This window comes from Podarcis filfolensis (genome assembly GCF_964270895.1).
Source record: "Podarcis filfolensis genome assembly, chromosome: W".
Classification (NCBI taxonomy): domain Eukaryota; kingdom Metazoa; phylum Chordata; class Lepidosauria; order Squamata; family Lacertidae; genus Podarcis; species Podarcis filfolensis.
Window position 1 is genome coordinate 3,406,936 of NC_139619.1, and position 22,194 is coordinate 3,429,129.

The 22,194-nt window shown below is 44.8% G+C and overlaps 1 protein-coding gene across 1 annotated transcript in view; it reads left to right on the plus strand.

The window, feature by feature from the left end:
* LOC310753699 (putative helicase senataxin) overlaps nucleotides 1-22,194 on the plus strand; it is a gene marked incomplete at its 3' end in the record, with an annotated part of 215,300 nt that overhangs the window by 103,311 nt on the left and 89,795 nt on the right. Inside the window, exons 7-8 of the mRNA XM_083595055.1 lie at nucleotides 7,962-8,052; nucleotides 8,565-11,432. Of these exons, the coding sequence (XP_083451181.1) occupies nucleotides 7,962-8,052; nucleotides 8,565-11,432 (2,959 nt within the window). The remainder of the gene's footprint in view (nucleotides 1-7,961; nucleotides 8,053-8,564; nucleotides 11,433-22,194) is intronic.

Below are 22,194 nucleotides of genomic sequence, written 5' to 3' on the forward strand. Positions count from 1 at the left end.
CCCTGGCTGCATTCTCCAGCAAACACAGGCTAGGTCTCTATAGGCGACCCTTCCCAGCGTGGGAAGAGCACACCCACTCTTTCCTGCTCCCCCGGCAGGGGAAAGAGATAGTCAGAAGCGTCTATTTACATGGCTTTATTTCTGACTCTTCAGCATTACAGAAAACATGTCAGCTCTCTTCAAACATTGGCAAACAAGTGACAAAGACTTCCTGTACAATCACAAGAGGAAGGTCACATATTACACTCTGAGCAAGTTCCGGTGAACTGCCCTGTGAACTGACTGGAACGCTGTTTCCCACAGGCAGCCAAATCACATGATGTCAACAAGCTGGATGTCTGCAGCTGCGATGAGCTCATATGCTGACAAAGTGTGCCCCCCAAAAAGTGTTTTCTCCCTAAAAAAAGGCTTAGCAACTTTGGCTCCCCCCTAAAATAAGCTCAGCAATTTAGTATTGTCCATCAAAAAAAGTGGGAGTTCCTGCACCTCTTTTTCTAGAAAAAAAAGCACTGTTCAAGACAGACTGATGCCAACAACAACATCATAGGGTCAGTCTCCTAAAAAATTCCTGTGTTTTGGTGCTCTCAAACATAATCTCTTATACACTTCTAAACTAACATGTGATTTCTACTTCACCAATCACAGGATTATAGAAAACTTTCCCACAACTATTGCAACCCACTGACATCAGTCTCGACCAGTGGTTTCAAAAACTGTGTGTCGTGACACCCTGGGGTGCCTTGGATGATGGTCAGGGGTGCAGCGAGCAACATGGGCCTCTGTCCCTCTTTCCTTCACTCCCTCGCATCTCTGCCTCCCATAGGCTTGCAGAGCTGTTTGTTGCAGCAGCCCTGGCTACAAGCTCCCCAGGCGAGTGGTGCCTTTGGGGCTGGTCAGGGGGTGCTGGTTGCCAGGAGCTGAGGCAGCCTCGGAGTAAGCAAGCAGACTCAAGGGGCCCAGCCAGTCAGTCCACCAGCTCTTGCTGTTGGGAATGGACAGTGTGAGGAGACACTTCTCTTTGGGGCAGGGGGCACAGCTCAGACCAGGGACTGCAGCAGCTACCTGGAGGACTCCCAATGAGAGGGAAGAGGAGAGGAGGCTGAGGGAACACTCCATGAGGGAGGGTGTTTGAAAAAGGGTGAGAGGCTGCCAGTTCTGCAGGTAAGGGGAAATGTAACTGGGCTCCTGAGCCCCACAGGGGTGCCACAGAAAGAATGTAGTTGGTCAAGGGATCCATGGACTCAAAAAGGTTGAAAACCTGTTCTAGACCAGTGAGAGAGCCCACCCCAAACTCCTCCTTTTAACAATGTCTTCATTAATCATTTATCAATGTCTTTTGGTTAATCACTCTGTTTATCATTTGTCTATCAACATCTGCTTTCCATTATCTGTGATTAATACATCAGTCCTATTGACCTAAGGTTAAATGCAAGTTCTGTTATGCCTAGCATTCTTTTATCCATTGTCACAGTGATTATATGCTTACATGTGATGGTTTGTGAAATATACTCAGAGTCGCAAAGTGATTTCATGCTCTTTATTCAGCTCATAGTGGTGAGGAGGAATGAATGAATGTCCCCCTCAAGGTATCTGCTTTATATACATTATTTACACAATGGGCTGCACATGATTGGCTAATTCCGGAATTCTACTGTAAGCCAATCAGGTTGTGGATTCACTTCTATCTGGAGCATGATTGGGTGGTTCCTGCCAACCAATCATACTGCTGCATTGTTCTAGGACCAATCAGACTGCTGCATTCTGAATCCTATTGTTCTAGGACCAATCAGACTGCTGCCTTTTGGATCCTATTGTTCTAGGACCAATCAGACTGCTGCAGTTTGGATCCTATTCAACTCAGTACATAACACCCCTCCCCTCTAAGTTCCAGTCCTGCCCGGGAGGTCGCATTCATAGTCCTCGAGGTACGCCGGCGGCCTACGTGTGCGTTGCGGCCTGGGGTGTTCCCTGGTCCGGGGTTCAGGTTCTGGCTCGTGTTCCAAGGATGCTGGCTGTGATAGGGCTGTTTGGTCTGGCGCAACCGGCTCGCTCAGTCGTGGTTCTGGTTCCGGTGTCCTTTCGGCCTCACGGGTCCCCTCTGTATTTTCTGATTCTGCCTCTCCTGCTTGCCCCTGCTGCTCTATGGGCCTCACTGCCCCACTGTTCCCTGACCTGTCCTCCTCCTCCTGGTTTTCTCCAGGGAATCGTCGCCGTATCTGGTCGCAGTGGCGGCGCCAGCATTGCCCCCCATCTGTTAGCACCTCGTACGACACGGGGCCAGTGACCCTGGTGACTCTGGCGGGTACCCATGCAGGGCCTGCCCCAAAATTCTTTGCGTACACTGGGTCCTGGGCCTCGAAGGTCCGGGGGTTCCTGCCTTCCCCCACCACTACCTCATCCTGAGCTCTATCGGGGTGAAGGCGGTCCAATCTGATTGCAAGGCGCCGACCCATTAGTAGTTCAGCGGGGCTCCGGCCAGTCGTTGAGCTGGGGGTGCTGTGCTGTGCTAGAAGGAATGTGGCAAGGCGGTACTCCCAATCCCCTTGCGTCATGCGGCGAAGGGTGTCCTTGGTGGTCCGCACCATGCGTTCTGCTTGGCCATTGGTGGCAGGGTGGAATGGCGCCGAACGGATGTGGCGGATGGCGTTCTGCGCTGTGAAGGTTTGGAATTCTCCTGACGTAAATGCAGTCCCATTGTCTGAGACGAGAGTGTCAGGGAGCCCGTGGGTTGCAAACAGCCTGCGTAGTACCCGGATGGCTGCGGACGTAGAAGTGGATGGTACCAGTGCGACTTCCAGCCATTTGGTGTAGGAGTCCACCACTATGAAGAATGTTTTCCCCTGAAAGGGGCTAGCGAAGTCCACATGCAGGCGTGACCATGGTGCTCGGGCGGACTCCCAGGACTGGACTGGGGCCCTTGGGGGATCTGGGCAGGATTCTTGGCAGGCCTGGCAGTGTTTGACCCAGGCCTCTATCTCTCCGTCGATCCCCGGCCACCACACATAACTCCTGGCAAGGGCCTTCATTCTTACTACCCCTGGGTGTGTCTCGTGTAGGGCTGTGAGGACCCTTTTGCGGAGGGGCTGGGGAACAACGACCCTGCTTCCCCATAACAGGCACCCCTTGTGGGCCGACAGTTCATGTTTGCGGGTTGTGTAGCCGGCGAATTCTGGCCCGGGGCTGCTGCTGGGCCATCCCCTCCACACCCAGTCCAGGACCCGGGAGATGACCCTATCTTTCTTGGAATGGTGTGCAACTTCTTGTGCCTGAATGGGGCGGTCAGGAAGCAGCTCCAGGCTCATAACCTCTTGTGCAGGTGCTGGGTCAGGGCCTGTTTCCGGTAGTGGTAGCCTGCTGAGGGCATCTGCATGGCCCATCGCCTTCCCAGGGCGGTGAATCAGTGCATACTGGTAGCTGGCAAGGAAAATTGACCACCTGAGGACGCGAGGAGACAGCACTTGGGGGGTCTGCTTTTCGGGGGCAAACAAGCCAAGCAACGGCTTGTGGTCAGTCACCACGGTGAAGGGCCGCCCGTACAAGAAATCATGGAATTTTTTTACTCCCTTCACGATTGCCAGACCCTCCTTGTCGATTTGCGAGTAGTTCCGCTCGGTTGCGTTGAGTGTCTGGGAAAAGTATGCCACCGGTACCTCTCTTCCATCCGGGAGTTGGTGTCCCAGGACAGCACCAATGCCATAGGGCGAGGCGTCGCATGCTAGCACCACTGGCAGCCTCTCGTCGAAGTGTGCCAAGACCGAGTTTGAGACCAGCAAGTCCTTGACTGCCTGGAATGCGGCCTCCTGGCGTTGGCCCCACACCCAAGGGGCCCGCTTGTCCAGGAGTCTGTGTAGGGGCTCCGCTACCGCCGCCTTGTGGGGAAGGAAGGAATGGTAAAAGTTCAATAGTCCCAAGAAGGCCTGAAGTTCAGTCTTGTTCTTGGGCGCTGGGGCATCACAAATGGCCCGTACCTTGTCCCCAGTCGGGTGGACCCCTTCTGCGTCCACCATAAATCCCAGAAAGTCCACCTGAGGCACTCCTAGTAGACATTTTTCCCGCTTCACCTTGAGACCCGCCATCTGGAAACGGTGCAGAACGGTGCGGAGGCGGTCCTCAAACTCCTCTGGTGTGGGCCCGGCAATCAACACATTATCGAAGAAGGGGGTGACACCAGGAATCCCTTTAAGGAGAGAGTCCATTAGATTCTGGAATATGCCTGGTGCCACGCTGACACCGAATTGCAGTCACTTTACCCTGAACGCTCCTCTGTGCGTCACAATCGTCTGTGCCTCTGCTGTGGCCTCATCTACTGGCAGCTGTTGATATGCTTGGGCCAAGTCCAGCTTGCCAAAAATTTTCGACCCAGCCAGGGTGGCAAGGACATGGCTGACCACTGGCACTGGGTATGCATGGGCCGTGAGGGCCTTGTTTATGGTACATTTGTAGTCTGCGCAGATGCGGACTGAACCATTAGGCTTGACGGGTGTGACGATTGGGGTTTCCCAGGGGGCATTAGGCACCGGCTCCAGCACTCCTTGCTCCACGAGTCGGTCCAATTCCTCGTCTATACGGGGTTTCAGAGCGAACGGGACCCGGCGGGCCTTGAGCCTGACTGGTCGTACTGCGGGGTCAAGCTGTAGAGCAATGGGGGGGCCCGTATACTGTCCCAATTTCCCATCGAAAACCCCCGGAAATTCCTTGCATATGGCGTCCACGTCCACTTGTAAGATTGTGTGGTTCACCCCGGTGACGGCTAGCCCCAGTGGTCCAAACCATGCCAATCCCAGTAAGCTAATGTAGGGGCCCTTGACCACAAGCAAGTCCAGTTGCCGTGTCCGCCCTCGGTATTGCACCCTGAAGGTCCCCACCCCCATTGTGGGGACCTTACGTTTCTGGAAGTCCCGGAGGGTGAATGGGGCCGGCCTGAGTTTGGGACCCCCAGTAGGACACAGTTTCCTTAAGGTCCTTGCCAAGATTATGGATAGAGTTGAACCCGTGTCAAGCTCCATGCGGCATGGGGCCCCCTCTATCTGTACCTCTACATAAATTTTCTCTACGTTGGGGTGGGGCAACTGGTATACCTGGAAGTCCATGAGCTCCGTCGAGTTGCCTTGGTGTGTTGGGCCCCGGGACCTGGGGCTCTTGGATTGGTCATCTGATGCCTGGCGTCGGGTGGGCCGAGCTCGACACACCCGGCCGATGTGTCCCAATTTTCTGCACTGCCTGCACTCTGCGTTGCGGAAACGGCAGGTCCTCCTCTCGTGACTTTCCCCGCAGCTTGCGCAGTTCCCTCCTTCTCGTCGAGGCAGCTGTGGTATGTGGGCTGCTTGAGTGCGCTGCTGTACTCGGTGCACCTCCTCCTTGTCAGATCCTGAGTCGTCGGTGAGGTCTTTGTGGTGGACCCTCGGTTGGGACGGCTGGCTCGGCCGTGCCTCTTGCGTCGACCTCTCGGCAGCTTCCGTTGCCAGGGCCTCCTCCAGAGCGACCTGGAACGTTAGGTCCTTCTTAGCGTAGAGGCGTCGTTGCAGCTTCTCATCCTTCAGGCCACCGACGAGGCGGTCACGAAGCATGTTCTCCAGCTCTGAGAAGTTGCAGAACCGGGCAGCTTGGTGGAGAGAGGTCACAAACCCAGTTATGGTTTCCCCAGGGGCTTGCCGCTTTGCGTAGAAGGCATTTCGACGAGCCACCACTGAGGGCTGTGGCGAAAAGTGCCCCTTCAGCTGTTCCATTATTGTTTTGTATGGAACAGTAGCAACGTCTTCAGGTGCAAGGAGAGCCCGGGCGATTTCAAACGTCTCCTCTCCGCAGACGCTGAAGAATATTGCCCTCTTCTTGGCGTCTTCTTCATCGGTGACCCCTTTGGCTTCTAGGAGGAAGGTGAAACGGGAGGCGTACGCTTCCCAGTCTCCAGATGCTGGGTTGAATGACGAGAATCTGCTGTCGGTTGCTATTCTGAGTTCCTTGTGTCCCGGAGCTGAAGCCTGGATACACGGTGCGAGGCAGCGGTGCGGCAGGTGGCGGTGCTGCGGTGCTGTGTGTGGCAGTCAGCTCAGCGGGATCCCACCTTCGTCGCCAGTGAAATATACTCAGAGTCGCAAAGTGATTTCATGCTCTTTATTCAGCTCATAGTGGTGAGGAGGAATGAATGCAAGTCCCCTCAAAGTATCTGCTTTATATACATTATTTACACAATGGGCTGCACATGATTGGCTAATTCCGGAATTCTACTGTAAGCCAATCAGGTTGTGGATTCACTTCTATCTGGAGCATGATTGGGTGGTTCCTGCCAACCAATCATACTGCTGCATTGTTCTAGGACCAATCAGACTGCTGCATTCTGAATCCTATTGTTCTAGGACCAATCAGACTGCTGCCTTTTGGATCCTATTGTTCTAGGACCAATCAGACTGCTGCAGTTTGGATCCTATTCAACTCAGTACATAACAGTTTGTGTATGCTATTCGCAATAAGCACCCTCTGCTCACTCAGAGAGGTATTTACAGTTCTTTATTTTGCATATGTAAAAGCAGCACAGTACAATCATGCATCCGAATCGTCTGGTTCAGATTCGGGGAGTGGTCTTCTCCTGCTTCTCCTCCAACAGAAGAGGCAGCTGGAATGTTCATGGGAAGTCTCTGATCCCTGCACTTTAACCCTCTCCTTTCCTGTGCCGAAGGCATAGGCTCCCCGTCTGTACCTGAGCTCCCTGTGCGGTGCTGGGGCTCTGCTTCAGCATCGGAGAGCCTTGCCTCCTCCTGGCTCTCCCCCTCTTCCCCTTCCGTCATCTCCCGACCGTTTCCTTCTGACTGTTCCCGCTCTGACTCTTTTCTTCCCCGACTCCAAGGCGTCCCTTGGCAGTCCCGTGACATTACATTCCGTCAGAGTTTGTTCTCTCAGTGTACCAGGACACTGGGCACACATAACTTCTTGGTTAAAAATAATGTTTTTTCTCTGTTAATAGGTTAGTCAAAGTTCATACACAGATGATAAAACTAATACAGCTCAAAATGGATCCTGACAAGATGAAGGAAAATGGAAATTTCTCCTTCACGTAAACTATATCTTAGTGTTAAATTTGAAGCAGGCATTTGAGCAGAACCTGGGTCTCAGTTTAAGTTTGAGAATAATTTAAGTGCTCCTTGTGACAAATTACATTGTAAGACCATAATCATTCCCATAGTCTTGGGACTCCAAGTCAGTGAGGAAATAACACTGAGCTTAATTACATTTTATTCTGTTCTTTTCTGCCCCCCCGCCCCCCCCACATCTCGAGCTTTCAGAATAGTGTGTACTACATATTTAAATAAGTAGCTAATGGTTTAAACCTGTCATGGACTGTCTGGATGCGGGGGAGTGGTGGAAGGTGCCAGCTGGAGAACCCCCAAGGGATCCTCCAGGGGAAGAAGGCTCAGAGCCAGGGGACTGATGGTGGGATGCTGAAGAGTGGTCAGAGGAAGAAGAGGGAGCGGACTGGGAGTAGGTGGTGTTGGAAGCTGAAGAGGTAACAGGGTTTAGTGAACAGGAAGAAGCTGGGGCAGAAAGTCATAATTCAGAGGCTGGAGAGGAAGGGGGCCAGTAGACCAAGAAGAGGCAGGCTGCTGAAGGACTAAGGAGTGTCTCCCTTCTATGACCAGCTCCGCTCCCCTCCGGCCTCCCAGAACATGCAGAGAAATGAAAAGAGCAGAGGAGAGATTGGTTGCGTGCAGACGTAGTCTCCGACTGCTTGGAAAAACCCCTGGAGAGGAGAGACCATAGGCAGCTGTGGGAGGGCAGGGACCTTCAGTCCTTGCAACTTCTGCATTGGGCCAAGACCTACTGGGAAGAGTTGCTGGGATCACTAGGCCTGCACTGTTTTTGTTTCTTCGAATAAAGAGCTAACTTCACTGACACCAGTGTTTTTTTATTGCTGACCTTCACATGACTGGCTCCTGACAAAACCCTTGGCTTTCTTAATATTTTTGAAGGACTAAATCTGAGCCCATGTCGGACTATGGAGATGAATTTGTCACTTGCAGCCAACTGGCGTATGACTACCACATTGAAAAGCCCCACAAGGTAACTTGCTTGTTGATCTATCTTACTGTCTTCTTCCATGCTTGAAACATGGCTATGTGGACGGTTCTGTATTATAGTTATAGAGAAGTATCAAATCACATCTGTCCTCTAGAACAGAAGCAGTTTTCCTCCTCCATGTTTGTTTGAAGGGTGGTTTTTTATTGGCAACAGAATTCACCCCCTTGAAAACCTTGTCTTTTTTTTTTCATTTTTTAAAAAAATGTTTCTAGCCTTGTTGGCTGGCAATACCCCCCCCCCAAAAAAAAAAAGATCACTGTATAGTGACTAGTATAGGGACAGGGGACCTGTGGCTACAACTCCCATAATCTCTGATTGTTGGCCATGCTAGCTGGGACTGGTGGAATTTGAAGTCCAGCAACACTTGAAGGGTGACAAATCCCCCTTTCCCATCCTAGTGAAATCCTTGAAGTGAGGCGGGTTGTTGCTGGATATGCAGAGCAGGAAAGTTGAGAACATGCTGCTAAACATTGACTTCCTGTTTCCTGTTTCAGGATACCATTTGTCCTGATTACTACCTCTACTTGTACAAAGATATGCAGACTCTGACCGACCTGTTACATTCTGACATCGGCCAAGACATGCAGTTGCACAACAGCACTTTTTTATGGTTCATCCCTTTTATCCACTCCCTTATGGACCTGAAGGACCTGGGGATTGCCTACAGCATAGTGGTCATTCATCACCTGTGTTTGGAAATCCAAAATGTCCTCAGTGGCACTGTTGAGACTTGTGACAAAGTGTCTGAGTTCTTCATCTGGATCTTGGTGACTGTTGTTGAGTGCAGCTTTCATTTTCTGTGGATCAGCTCAGAAATGTGGGTGTGGATAGTGGTGAAATGTGTCATGCTTCCAAGTACGGTGTTCATGCCTGGCATTGAGAGAAGAGTAGTCAGGAATAGCTTAAGAAGCACAGTGACATCACCATCTTGGGAACCTGAGCCCATACAGTGTGCCTGCATGAAACTGATCCGTAACATCCTAAAGGAAGGGTATCAGGTTGTGCAGTCACCCACTTGTAAGCAGTTCCTTGATGAACTCAACTTGCTTCGCCGTAACCACAAGCACTGGGAGCTGAGTTCCCAGCAGGCTCTAGAATTACAGAACACTCTGAAGGAGATCATATGGAGCATCATGAGCAAATCGTTAAATCCTTCCTCCCTTGTGAAGAGCCCTCCTGTTTGTGTAACTTCACCTACTTTCCTGATGAACCACAAAAGGCAGGAAGACAGGTGTCCAATGAATATGGACAATGAGCATCTACCCTGCTTGTCTGTGATAGCAAAAAGACACGTGGATGCCCAGAAAAATGTGGTGTCTCATCAATGGCCAGGGGTCCAAAACAAGCAAGATCCCTTCTACAAAAGCTTTGGCCTCGGTTTTCAAGACCTGGAGACCAAAGACTTCAGCACAAAGGAGAAGCCCAGTTCTTCCAGATCTCTTACAGAAAAGAATGGTAACAGCAGCAGTGCTTTGGAGAGAAAGGTTGGTCTAAATGACCTTACAAGCAAAATCAGATCTCTGAAACCAGACAGCACCCTGCAATTAAAACTGTTACCTGAAAGCAGTAGGAGAGGAAATACCAATCTGGAGCCAGGAACAGAAAAGCTGCAGTTGGTCAGAGACAGAACAAAGAGCCAGGAAGGGCAGAGGAGTGAAATCATTGTAGCCAGAGGCAGCACATCAGACACATTGCCTTGCAAATCAGAGGCAAGCTCAGGCAAGGCCTCTGTTGTGTGTGCTAAAGGAACCAGTTTACCCATTGACTCTAGCCAGGAAAGCATCATCCGTCACCAAAAATGCATTAAGAGGAAAGCTAAAGGCACTGTTCAAACTTTGTCTGCCCGAGAGAGCAACAAGTTGTCTGCTGATGCAGATGATTCCCGAAACCAAGTCATTATTTCTGACGCTTCTTCAGATGAGGATGAAAACAAAATGAAAGCTGGTAGAGAGAGCAGGAAAGGGCAAGTGGACGTGTGCCTTGAGAAGAAATTCAGTGCCCCAGAGCAAGAGCCATTGACTACTCCAGACCTCATACATCATACAGCAGCTCGTGAAGGCCACATCGGCAAGGGAAATGCAGTGGTATGCTCAAATTTCACAGGGATATGTGCTGGCAATGGAAGCTGTTCCAGGTGCACAGATCCAGTTCTGCCCAGTACATCAGCATCTGCCAGTCCTTCAGGGTCAGCACCTGCTGTCAAAGAATCCACTATTCAGCCAGGGAAGAGCTCTGCAGAATATGGGCAGGTTAAAACAGCTAGAGAAAGTCCCAAGGGAAGCATCAAGCCAAGCATGCACAGTAAAAAACCACTGCTGGCAAAACTGGCAAGATCTACTCCTGCTCTGGTCCCACCCAACGAAATCCAACATATGCCAGCCCCAACCTTAGTGACAGAAAAACATGGCCTATCAGAGAAAGTCCAAAGAGCAGCCGAACTTGCTCAGTGCACACAGGACAGTCTTGCTGAGTTGCGCAGTTACAGGGAAATTGTTGGCGAGGTGGATGTTCCCCAGGAAAGGACATCACAATTAGTAAATGCTCAGCAACTAACTACTAGAAATAAGAACAATTTTGCCTGCCAAAAACGTCAGCTCTATAGGCAGACAAACCCCAAAGAGAGAGAGAATTGTCAGTGTACTCACGGAGAAACTCAGGAGGCTCAGCCAGCCAAAAAACCCAAGGCGGCAGAGCTAAGACCTGTGCAGTCTGCCAGTATGGTGGGGGTGGAAAATCAGAAGGAAAGTTCTGCTGGAGCTAGTAAAACCAATCATTTGACCTTTCCAGATCCCTCCTCTAGCCCATGTGACGAGGATGTGGCTTTGAAAAAGAGAGAGCCCCAATTGAATGAGAACAAAGATGGTGACGGCTTCTTTCTTACACAGTTGGATCCAGTGGACATGGAACTGTGTTCACAAATAGAAGATGGCAGTTACCTCTCAAACATGGAAGTCAATATATCTGCAAGCCCACTGCAGGGTAATAATGATGACTTGCAGTTCAAGACCCCGACGCTGAGCAGCATTCTCCAGCCTCGGATTTCAAACAACACCCCTCAGTTGCTGAATGTGCAAAATAACCATATTGTCATGGCGCTGCCCACCCCCAGAGCTGGTTCTTGGAACAAAGTGCACCAACCCTTTGCACAAGCAAACATTGTGAATGCCCAGCAGAGAGACCATGGGATTTTCACCAGAGAGGTGCTGAAGTGGAACTATGACATGTTTGCAAACTTTAAACTGTTTGGGCCACCAAGCCATCTCCTTCAGTCTATTGTTGCCCCTGTCACAGCCAAGTTTGAGGATTACGATGACTACTTCAATACTTTCTTCCCCTTAATGATGCTAAATGCATTTGAAACGGTAAGCTGGCAACAGACCACCTCGTTTTTCTCTTTCCTCCTCAAAGGAAATCCTCCCACTAGCTGCAATTAAACTCTCTCTTTCTCTCTCTCAATTTCAAAGGTTGACAAGTTGACACATGTTTCCAAATACACATCCATTTTGTGTTCAACTTCCCTGCCCCCCTCCATGGTTTCCCCCGTAATTTTTAAATTTGCTGCATATTATCAATATTCTATACCTTGTCTTTTCCACACTGTACTCAACAACAAGTATTCAGTTGCTGTTCTTCATTCAAATCCTACCTACGTTTTAACATGTTTACAATAATTCTTTAAATATTCAACAAAAGGTTTCCACTCCTCCTTAAAACCTACCTCTTCTTGATCTCTAATTTCCATAGTTAAGTTTGCCAATTCGGCATATTCTTTCAGTTTAAACTGCCACTCTTCTTTAGTAGGTGTCTCCTGATTTCGCCATTTTTGTGCATAGAGTACTCTTGCTGCTGTTGTAGCATACAATTGGTTCGTCTGTCTTCTTGAAACATCTGACCCAGTTATCCCTAAGAGAAATGTAATTTTTTAACCTCATTATAAACCATCTCCCAAAAACTCTTAGCCACTTTACATGTCCACCACATATGGTAAAAAGTGTCTTCTGCTTCTTTACATTTCCAACATAAGCCTGACTCTGATTTGTACATTTTTGCTAGCTTACTTGGTGCCAAGTACCATCTGTGAGTCATTTTCATGAAGTTTTCTTTCAAAACATAACACACTGAGAATTTTATATTCAATTTCTACAGTTTTTCCTATGCCTTCATCTCTATATTGTGCCCACATCGCTAGTTCAGTGGATCATAGCAGATTTATCTATTTCAATCTTTAGTTTCTCATCCTAAAAGCCTCTTATACATCTTTGATTTTTATTTTTTTTTTAAACTTCTTTTTATTGAGTTTCGTATAAGTAACCAAAAAGAAAAAAAAATAACTTCACAATTACAAAACGAAAGAGAAATACAAAACACATATCAAAACATAACATAAGTATTATCTATTTCCGTTACAATTCTTTATCCTCACAATTATCTCTTTGTGTTTCAAGAACTTAAATCATTCTTCTGCGCTCTATTGACCTCCATCCCTCCCGCTTTCAGGCTTCTTAATATACATAATTTATTTTCCCCGCAGCTAATAATTGTTAATGGTTTACACGTCGTAAGGTTTATATCAAATCTGTTATAGTTTTTAGGCTTCTATAATTCCCTTCAATGTATATCATAAATTTTTTCCAATCATTAATAAACTTTGTATTTTTTTGGTTTCTGATTTTTTGAGTCATTTCTGCAAGTTCAACAAATTCAAATAATTTTGTTTGCCACTCTCTAATTGATGGGGTATCTTGATTTTTCCAATTTTGGGCAATTAATAGTCTGGCGGCTGCTGTGGCATACTGAAATAATGTCTTGTCTTCGTTTTTAACTTCATCCCCAACTATCCCTAGTAGGAATGCTTCCGGTCTTTTAGGGAATGTATATTTAAATATTTTTTTTAACTCATTATAAATATATTCCCAATATTTCTTCATTTTTTCGCAAGTCCACCACATGTGGAAAAAATTACCTTCTTTAACCTTGCACTTCCAGCAATTCTTATTCCCAGTTTTGTACATTTTCCCCAGCTTTGCTGGGGTGATGTACCACCTGTACATCATCTTTTCTAAATTTTCCCTGAGTGTTACACAAGCTGTAAATTTCATTCCACTAGTCCATAATTTCTGCCATTTGTCATACTCTATATTATACCCCAGATCCATTGCCCATCTCGTCATTACCCCCTTTATTTCCTCATCTTTGGTGTCCCACTCTAATAATATGTTATACATTTTGGATAGTAATTTGGATTTACCTTCAATAATCTCTATCTGAAACTTAGATTTCTTTTCATTCATTCCTACTTTTTTATCATCTCTCCATACTGCATTTATTTGATGGAATTGTAACCAGCCCGTTAATTTGTCTTTCAACTCCTCGTAAGGTCTCATCCTCCAACCATTTTCTGATCCTATCAGTAAATCTTCATAAGTCAGCCTTTCTCCCTCCATATTTGCCTTTTTAATTATTAGAATATCCATTGGTGATAACCACCAGGGCGTCTTCCATTCCAGGAGTTTTTTATTTCTTTCCCACACTTCGAGTAGGGGTCCTCTGAAAATATGATTTGAGAATCCTTTATGTATCTTCTCTTTATTCTGCCATAAATAGGCATGCCAGCCGAACCTGTTGTCGAACCCCTCTAGGTCCAACAGGTCGGTATTTTCTAGGTTAATCCAGTCTTTAATCCAGCAAAGGCTGGCAGCCTCAAAATATAACTTCAGGTTAGGTACTGAGAAGCCCCCTCTTTCTTTTCGATCTGTAAGGATTTTGAATCTAATTCTTGGCCTTTTGCCCTGCCATATGAATTTCGACAGGGTTCTTTGCCAATCTGTGAATATTTTAGATCCTCTAATCACTGGGATGTTCTGAAACAAAAAAAGCATTCTCGGGAGTAGATTCATTTTTATCGCCGCCATTCTTCCCCTCCACGAAAGTTTCACTCTATTCCACATATCTATTTCTTTCTTAATCTCCTTCCATGTTGTAAGGTAATTATCTTGAATTAAATTTATATTTTTTGTGGTTAACCAGATACCCAAATATTTTATTTTTTTTACCACCTTAATTCCGTGCTGTTCCTCCAATTTTTCACTTTCTTTTTTTCCCAAATTTTTAATCAGCATTTTTGTCTTTAATTTATTTAATTTGAACCCTGATAGTTTACCGAAATCTTCTAGCATTTCCAAGGCCCTGCCAATGCTTTTTTGCGGATTTTCCATAGATAACATTAGGTCATCCGCGTATGCTTTTAATTTGAATTCCTTTATTCCTATTTTGATCCCTCGGATCTCAGATGCTGCTCTCATTTTATTTAGAATTATCTCCAGTGCCATGATGAATAAGAGAGGGGATAGAGGGCACCCCTGTCTTGTCCCTTTTTCAATTTTAAAGGAATTTGTTAAGTTGTTATTTATGATCAATTTTGCATCTTGATTTGAGTATATTGCCTTTATTCCGTTCATAAACTCGCCCTCTAACCCTGCTCTTTCCATGCTCTTCAATAGGAACTTCCAGGAGACATTATCAAATGCCTTTTCTGCGTCTATAAAAATTAATGCCGCAGGTATTTCGTTCTTACACTCCAAATATTCTATAATGTTTATGGTATGCCTTACATTGTCTTTGAGGAACCTATTTGGAAGGAATCCTGCTTGATCCTTATGTATTATATTTACTAGGCATTTTTTAAGTCTACTTGCCATCACTTCCGTGAAAATTTTATAATCGTTATTTAAAAGTGATATGGGTCTATAATTTTTAATGTTCAATTTGTCCGAATCTGGTTTCGGGATCATCGTAATATGAGCCTCCCTCCATGTCTCTGGTATTCTTCCTCCTCTCAGTATACCGTTCATGATGTTACATAGCACTGGTGTTAATTGGTTTTCGAATACTTTGTAATATTTAGCTGACAATCCATCTGGTCCTGGGGCTTTCCCTATTTTCATTTTCTTTATCGCATTTTGGATCTCTTCTGCTTTTATAGGATTGTTAAGTTGGGTTCTTTCTTCCTCTGTTATGGTTCTCCCGTTATATTCTTCTAGGTATTTTTCTATTTGGGTTATGTCTTCTTTCTCTTTTTTGTACAACTTCTCATAAAATTTGAGGAAATTCTCCTTTATTTCTTTTGGGTCTTCTATCAGTTGTTCCTCTATTTTTATTTTGTTTATCACATTTTGTCTTTGTCTTTTTCGTAATTGCCAAGCTAATAATTTACCCGTTTTGTTAGCTGACTCAAAGTATTTTTGTTTCATTAGTTTAATTTTCCATTCAGTCTCTTGACTTATTAACATTGAGTATTGAGATTGTAACACCTTTCTTATTTGGATATTTTGTTCATCTTTCGGGTTTGTTGTTAATTTTCTCTCACACTCTCTTATCTGAATTAGAATTTCCTCTTTCTTCTGTTCTCTTACTTTCCTCCTATAACTATTTTGTTGAATAAAAAACCCTCTTAAAACAGCCTTACTGGCGTCCCAAACTATATCCAGACTTATTTCCGTATTGAGGTTCAAATCGAAATAATTTTTTAGAGTGGTTTTGGCTTTCCCGACCACTTCATCATTTTCCAATAGATGTTCGTTCAATCTCCATCTAAATCCGCCTTGTGGTTTACCTTTTATTTCCAAAACTACCGAATTGTGATCTGAAAGAGTTCTAGGTTGAATTTCACACTTTATAGTTCTTAAAGTAAATTCCCTTGAGACCCAGATTTGGTCAATTCTGCCCCAGCTCTTGTGTGGCTCTGAGAAGAAGGTGAATTGTTTCTCTAATACATGTTTATATCTCCAAATGTCTATTAAATCTAAACTTTCTTCCAACTTATTAAAGGATCCTGGCAGTTTCCCTTGATTATTTTTCCCCCTTTCTGATTGTCTGTCCAATTCTGGTGTCGGTACTCCATTAAAGTCTCCTAGTAGAATTGTCTTATTACATTCTACCTCTAATAAGATTTGTTCCAGTTTTTTAAAGAATTCCGATTTATTCAAATTTGGGGCGTATATATTTATCACATTGATTTTCTCCCCCTGGAAATTGATTTGTACACCTAAAACCCTTCCTTCTTCGTCTTTACAGATCATTTTGGGTTCCCATTTTTCTTTCACGTAAATCACTACCCCTCTTTTCTTTTCAGTTGTACAATTTGTGAATTCCACCCCCAACTTTTTATGCGCCAAAATATGTTTGTGCTTTTTAATTACGTGTGTCTCCTGTAAACAAATTAGATCTAAGTTCTTTCTTTTCAACACATTTACTATTTTATTCCTTTTAGTTTTTTCGTTCAAACCATTGACATTCCATGACAAAACTTTCAGATTCATCGTATTGACTATTTTTCCGTTTACCAACAGCTAATAGTTTAAATTCGAGTGGTTTTATTCTCCCTGTTCACCTCTCCCTCCTCTTCTTCCTCCTCCTCTACAATCTCCTCCTCCTCTTCCTCCTCTACTTCTTCTTCTCTAGCTTTGTCCTCTTTGTCTTTCCACGATTCGTATTTTTTTCTCCTCTGCTCTAGACCACCATTTTTCCCTTCATATCTCTCCTCTACTCTTCCTAAATCTTTTTCATATCTGCGTAGGAATTTCTTCACTTCTTGAGTCTCAACAATTCTAAACCTTTTATCTTTGTAAAAAAAGGAGATCCCTTCCGGGAACTCCCATCTATATTGTATGTTATTCTTTTTTAGGACACTTGCCAGCTGTTTATAACCTTCTCTTTTGCGCAGGAGTCTAGTTGGTATCTCTTTAAAGATGATGATCGGTCTGCCATCAATAATTAATCTTTTTTGATAGCTTGTTTTCAATATCACATTTTTCATCTCTATCGAGCTAAAAATAACTAAGCAATCTCCTGCGACTTTTTTTGATTTTATTTGTTTAGTCTTTGATTTAATTCTGAAGGCGTTTTCTATCGTATATGCAACCTCTTCTTCTTTCAGCTCCAGCCAATTGGCTAGTTCCTTAATCATCTTTTCTTTGATATTTTCATTTGTTTCTTCTCCTATTCCCCTAAATTTCAGATTTAACTGCTTTTGTTTCATTTCAATCATCGCTAAGTTGTCCAGAACTTGGTCTTGATTTTTATTCAGTTCTCCTATCTCATCTTTTAACCTATCTGTCTCCTTTCTATGTTCTTTCATTTCTTTCTGCATTTTTTTATTTGCTTCTTCCAAAGATTTTGACCGACCTGTCAGATCCTTTATTTTATTTGACAATTCTCCTATTGCACCTTCTATTTTTTTATCTAATAACTCATGCATTTCTTCTAATTTTTTCCCCATAAGTATTTCATTCTGTCTGAACTCTTCTTTTATTTTTAGCCACAAAATATCTAAGTCTTTGATCTCTTCTTGTCGGGATATTTTCCTTTCTGATGGTGTCCCTCCTATCTTTTCCCCATTTTTCCCCGACATTTTGTCCTTTTCTGGTGTTAAGTTAAGACTCTTGTAATATCTTTCCTCTCCCCTAGGGGGCGCACAGTCTAAGCTCTATCCTGCTAGGTTTCTGACGCTAAGTTCACAAACGCTTTAGGATTCTCAGGTTTCTCAAAGAGGTATATGGGAACTGAGTGTGTTTCAAATTATTCTCAGTCCCTTTGGTTTCCAACCAGTACGTTAATGCTGCCAAGTTGGTTTCAATAATTTCCAGCTTCAATTCTAAGATCTAAGATCTCAAAAACCTTAATGCAAATTATTCTAATTTCTAAGTTGTTTCAATAGTATTTCAGTAAAACTATTTCAGTATTATTTCAAATTAGATTATACTAGCCAAAATAAAAAAATAAAAAAATAAAAAAACAGTAAAAAAAAAACAACAACAACAACAAAAAAGGGAAGGAGAGACAAATCCTAACAGACAGAACTTTAAACAAAATAAATTTAACAAATATCTAACTTTATCTTATATAAGGGCTCCTTTTCTTCCCTTCTAATTATGTTACAGCCACTTGGTCAGCTTAATCCAATTTCAAAATTTCACCCAAAAAAATATCAATGTTAGAAAGTAAGTCACCGCAGATGAGTCTCTTTCCAAAATCTGTATTCTTCAGCCACTTGCTGGCTTAATCCAATATTTGGTTACGATTGGGAGGAGGGGTCCAGAAATTTATACCCCCAAAAGTCAGGTCCGAAACCATAAGGTGAGAGTAGTTGAGTCCTCCAGTAATTTTAAGTATGTTCCTCTTTTAGGTTCAGTTGCACTTTAGTCTCCAAAGCAAACACCCAAACCAACAGAGAAAGTCAAGAAAACCAAGTTCAAGATCTTTAAAGGTCCGATGTATTCAAATTTTAAACCAGTCTTTCAGCGAAGAAGAGTAGGCGTGAAAACAAAGTTTGGGATCAGTTCATGCCCAGTTTCTCCAAAATGCAAAGAAGAGAGAAGCCAGGAAGAGGAGAAGAGAAAGGGGTTAAAACTCCAAAGTCTTTAAGGGGGGGAGGTTAGTATCTCCAGTTGGGGTTTAGCCAAATGCTCAAAATTTCAACCTTCCCTCTGAGAAGGGCAGGTAGGTGAAAGTTATTATTTATTTGTTTGAAAGCTTTTATTATATTTCGTCTTTTTTTTTTTTCCCTTTCCTCACCTTCCCCTTATGCTGCAATGTTGTTATTTAATACTTCGGGGTAATTATCCCTCTATCCTACTCAGTCTTTTTTAGTCCCTTATTTTTGGAGTCATTTCCCCCAGAGAGAATACAAAGTTTCTTGAGGTCTATTTAGTTGCTTAGTTGTTACTTATCTTTCCTTCGCCTCACCAACAAAGTTGCTGAGGGCTTTCACTTTTCTGTTCTCTATAGCAGATGATTAGTCATTTCCTTTCTTTACTCTTGCGACTATGTTTCCTGCGCCATTTTGCTCTGGAAGAACAAGTCGGGTTCCTCAGTTAAAGCTTTTTATATCCAGAAGCCCTCTTATTGCTAGCTTAAAGTTTTTAATACGTCGTTTTTGCCATAATCTTGAGGGTTCTGTTCTTAAAGTTGCGGAGATTTGTCGCTTTTCCAGTAGGAGCTAGAGGCATCGCTACACGGGGTCCGCAGAGCTTACCGTTCGCGTTTCTCAGTCCCGTCGCTTTCAAGTCTCTTTAAAAAAAAACCGGAAAAAACTTCGGGACTCCTCCAACGCTGCTGGGTAGCTTGTCCCTCAAGGGTACCCCCCTTGAGATTTTGGGGGTCGCAGTGCCCTTGCGTTGCCCCCGAGCCCCCGTGAAGTTCGGAAAAGCTCTCAGCGTCTTTTCCGCGCTCCTTGCTGCTTGCGATCCCAAACCGGAAGTCCTCTTATACATCTTTGAAATTAGTTTTTCTCTGTTCTCTAATAACTCTTTTTCAAACTGAGAGCTTTGATTAATAAACCCATGCTTCTTACCTTGTTTAAATACTTCAATCAGTTGATAGTATTGCAACCAATTGATCAACCAATCCTTTTTATCCTCTAACTTCTTAAGCAGGCATAGGCAAACTTGGCCCTCCAGATGTTTTGGGACTACAATTCCCATCATCCCTAGCTAACAGGACCAGTGGTCAGGGATGATGGGAGTTGTAGTCCCAAAACAGCTGGAGGGCCGAGTTTGCCTATGCCTGCTCTTAAGCATCACACCATCTTCTGTGAGGTCCAGTAGGTCCCTATAGGTCACCCATTTCTTTTCCATGTTTTGTTTTTTTCTGTGAAATTGCTTTTTTAATTACATTTTTCAAAAATATTTTGACAAAAATACAGATCCAATATTTTCAAACAAATACCGTATTTTTCGCCCCATAGGACGCACCGCCCTATAGGACGCACCTAGTTTTTTTTTGGGGGGGGAATAAAGAAAAAAAAATATTTCCCCCCCAGGCACGGGGCTGGCGCGGGGGAAGCCCGAGCTTGTCCCCGACCCCAGCCCCCAGAACAGCCTGCTATCCGCAAGCCTAGGGAGCCGCGCCGGTCTCCCCAGGCTTGCGGAGAGCTGCGCGAAGCCCGGGCGCGCTCTTTAGCGCATCCAAGGCTTCAGAATTCAGGCAGCTCTGCGCAACCTTTGGGAGCCCGGCGCGGCTTCCTGCCGGGCTCCCGAGGGTTGCGCAGAGCTGCGCGGATCCCGGGAGTCCAGGAAGCTCTGCGAAACCCTCGGGAGCCCAGCGTGAAGCCTGTATTCGCCCCATAGGACACACACACATTTCCCCTTCATTTTTGGAGGTGGGAAAGTGCGTCCTATAGGGCGAAAAATACGGTATGTGTATTTTGACTTCCCCCCACTCCTTTTATGGTTTCCTGTATTTTTACATTTGTAACACTGCATTTCCGTCATTACTCCAATTATTAATTACTCCCTAGTTTTCCTTTCACATTAATTTTAAGTGTTTGGTTTAAGTTAATCCTGCTAATGAACTTACATGTGTACAATAACATTTCCAGTAAGTCTTTATACTTCTCTCAGACTCTATATAAGTTCTTCCTGAGTACATGATTTGAGAACTTTTTATATATCATCGCTTTACCATACCATAAACATACGTCCCAGCTAAATTTATTACCGTATCCTTCTAGATCTAGCAATTGTGTATTATCAATACAATCAAAAGTCTGGCATTGCAAAGCCACCTCTATCTTTAGTATCCATCAAAATGTTATGCTTTATTCTTGGCTTTCTCCCCGCCAGACAAATATTGAAATATCTCTTTGCCATTCCTTAAAGCAGCTTGTGTTATTTATTATTGGTATTGTTTGGAATAAGAATAACATCTTAGGTAAACTATTCATCTTTATGGCTGAATCCTTCCTAAAAATGAAAGTTTCGTCCTCCCCAATTAAACTTAAGCCACACCTGCACATACATTTAAATCAGTATTGTACCACTTTAAATAGTCTTGGCTTCCCCCAAAGCATCTTGGGAACTGTAGTTCATTAACGGTGTCAAGAAGAGGCTCCTATTGCTTGATTGTTAAACCACTCTAGAAATTGTAGCTCTGTGTGAGAGGAAAAGGGCTCTCCTAACAACTCTCAGCATCCTTGACAAACTCAATTTCCCAGGATGCCTATGTCAGGGACATGGCTGAATCGAATGCCGGGGAAGAGTCCGACTCTGGGGACCAAAGATCGCAGACAGAGCAGGAGGAGGTGGGCTCGACCCCCTTTCATCAAGAGTTCCCTGACTCAGCTAGAGAAAGGGGAGGGGGAGAGATAGACGGCAGTGGGAGGATTGCTAAGCAACCAGCAGAAAGGCAGCGGACAGGGAGTTCTTCTTTTGAGAGCTGAAAAGGTTAGAATGCAACGGAAGTGCAAAAGGGGAAAGGCTGGACTTTGGCATCCTTCTTGCTGTGAGAAGGGCGGAGACTTAGAATCATAGAATCATAGAGTTGGAAGAGACCACAAGGGCCATCGAGTCCAACCCCCTGCCAAGCAGAAAACACCATCAGAGCACTCCTGACATATGGTTGTCAAGCCTCTGCTTAAAGACCTCCAAAGAAGGAGACTCCACCACACTCCTTGGCAGCAAATTCCACTGTCGAACAGCTCTTACTGTCAGGAAGTTCTTCCTAATGTTTAGGTGGAATCTTCTTTCTTGTAGTTTGGATCCATTGCTCCGTGTCCGCTTCTCTGGAGCAGCAGAAAACAACCTTTCTCCCTCCTCTATGTGACATCCTTTTATATATTTGAACATGGCTATCATATCACCCCTTAACCTCCTCTTCTCCAGGCTAAACATGCCCAGCTCCCTTAGCCATTCCTCATAATGCATCGTTTCCAGGCCTTTGACCATTTTGGTTGCCCTCCTCTGGACACGTTCCAGTTTGTCAGTGTCCTTCTTGTACTGTGGTGCCCAGAACTGGACACAGTACTCCAGGTGAGGTCTGACCAGAGCAGAATACAGTGGCACTATTACTTCCCTTGATCTAGATGCTATACTCCTATTGATGCAGCCCAGAATTGCATTGGCTTTTTTAGCTGCCGCGTCACACTGTTGGCTCATGTCAAGTTTGTGGTCAACCAAGACTCCTAGATCCTTTTCACATGTAGTGCTCTCAAGCCAGGTGTCACCCATCTTGTATTTGTGCCTCTCATTTTTTTTGCCCAAGTGCAATACTTTACATTTCTCCCTGTTAAAATTCATCTTGTTTGTTTTGGCCCAGTTCTCTAATCTGTCAAGGTCGTTTTGAAGTGTG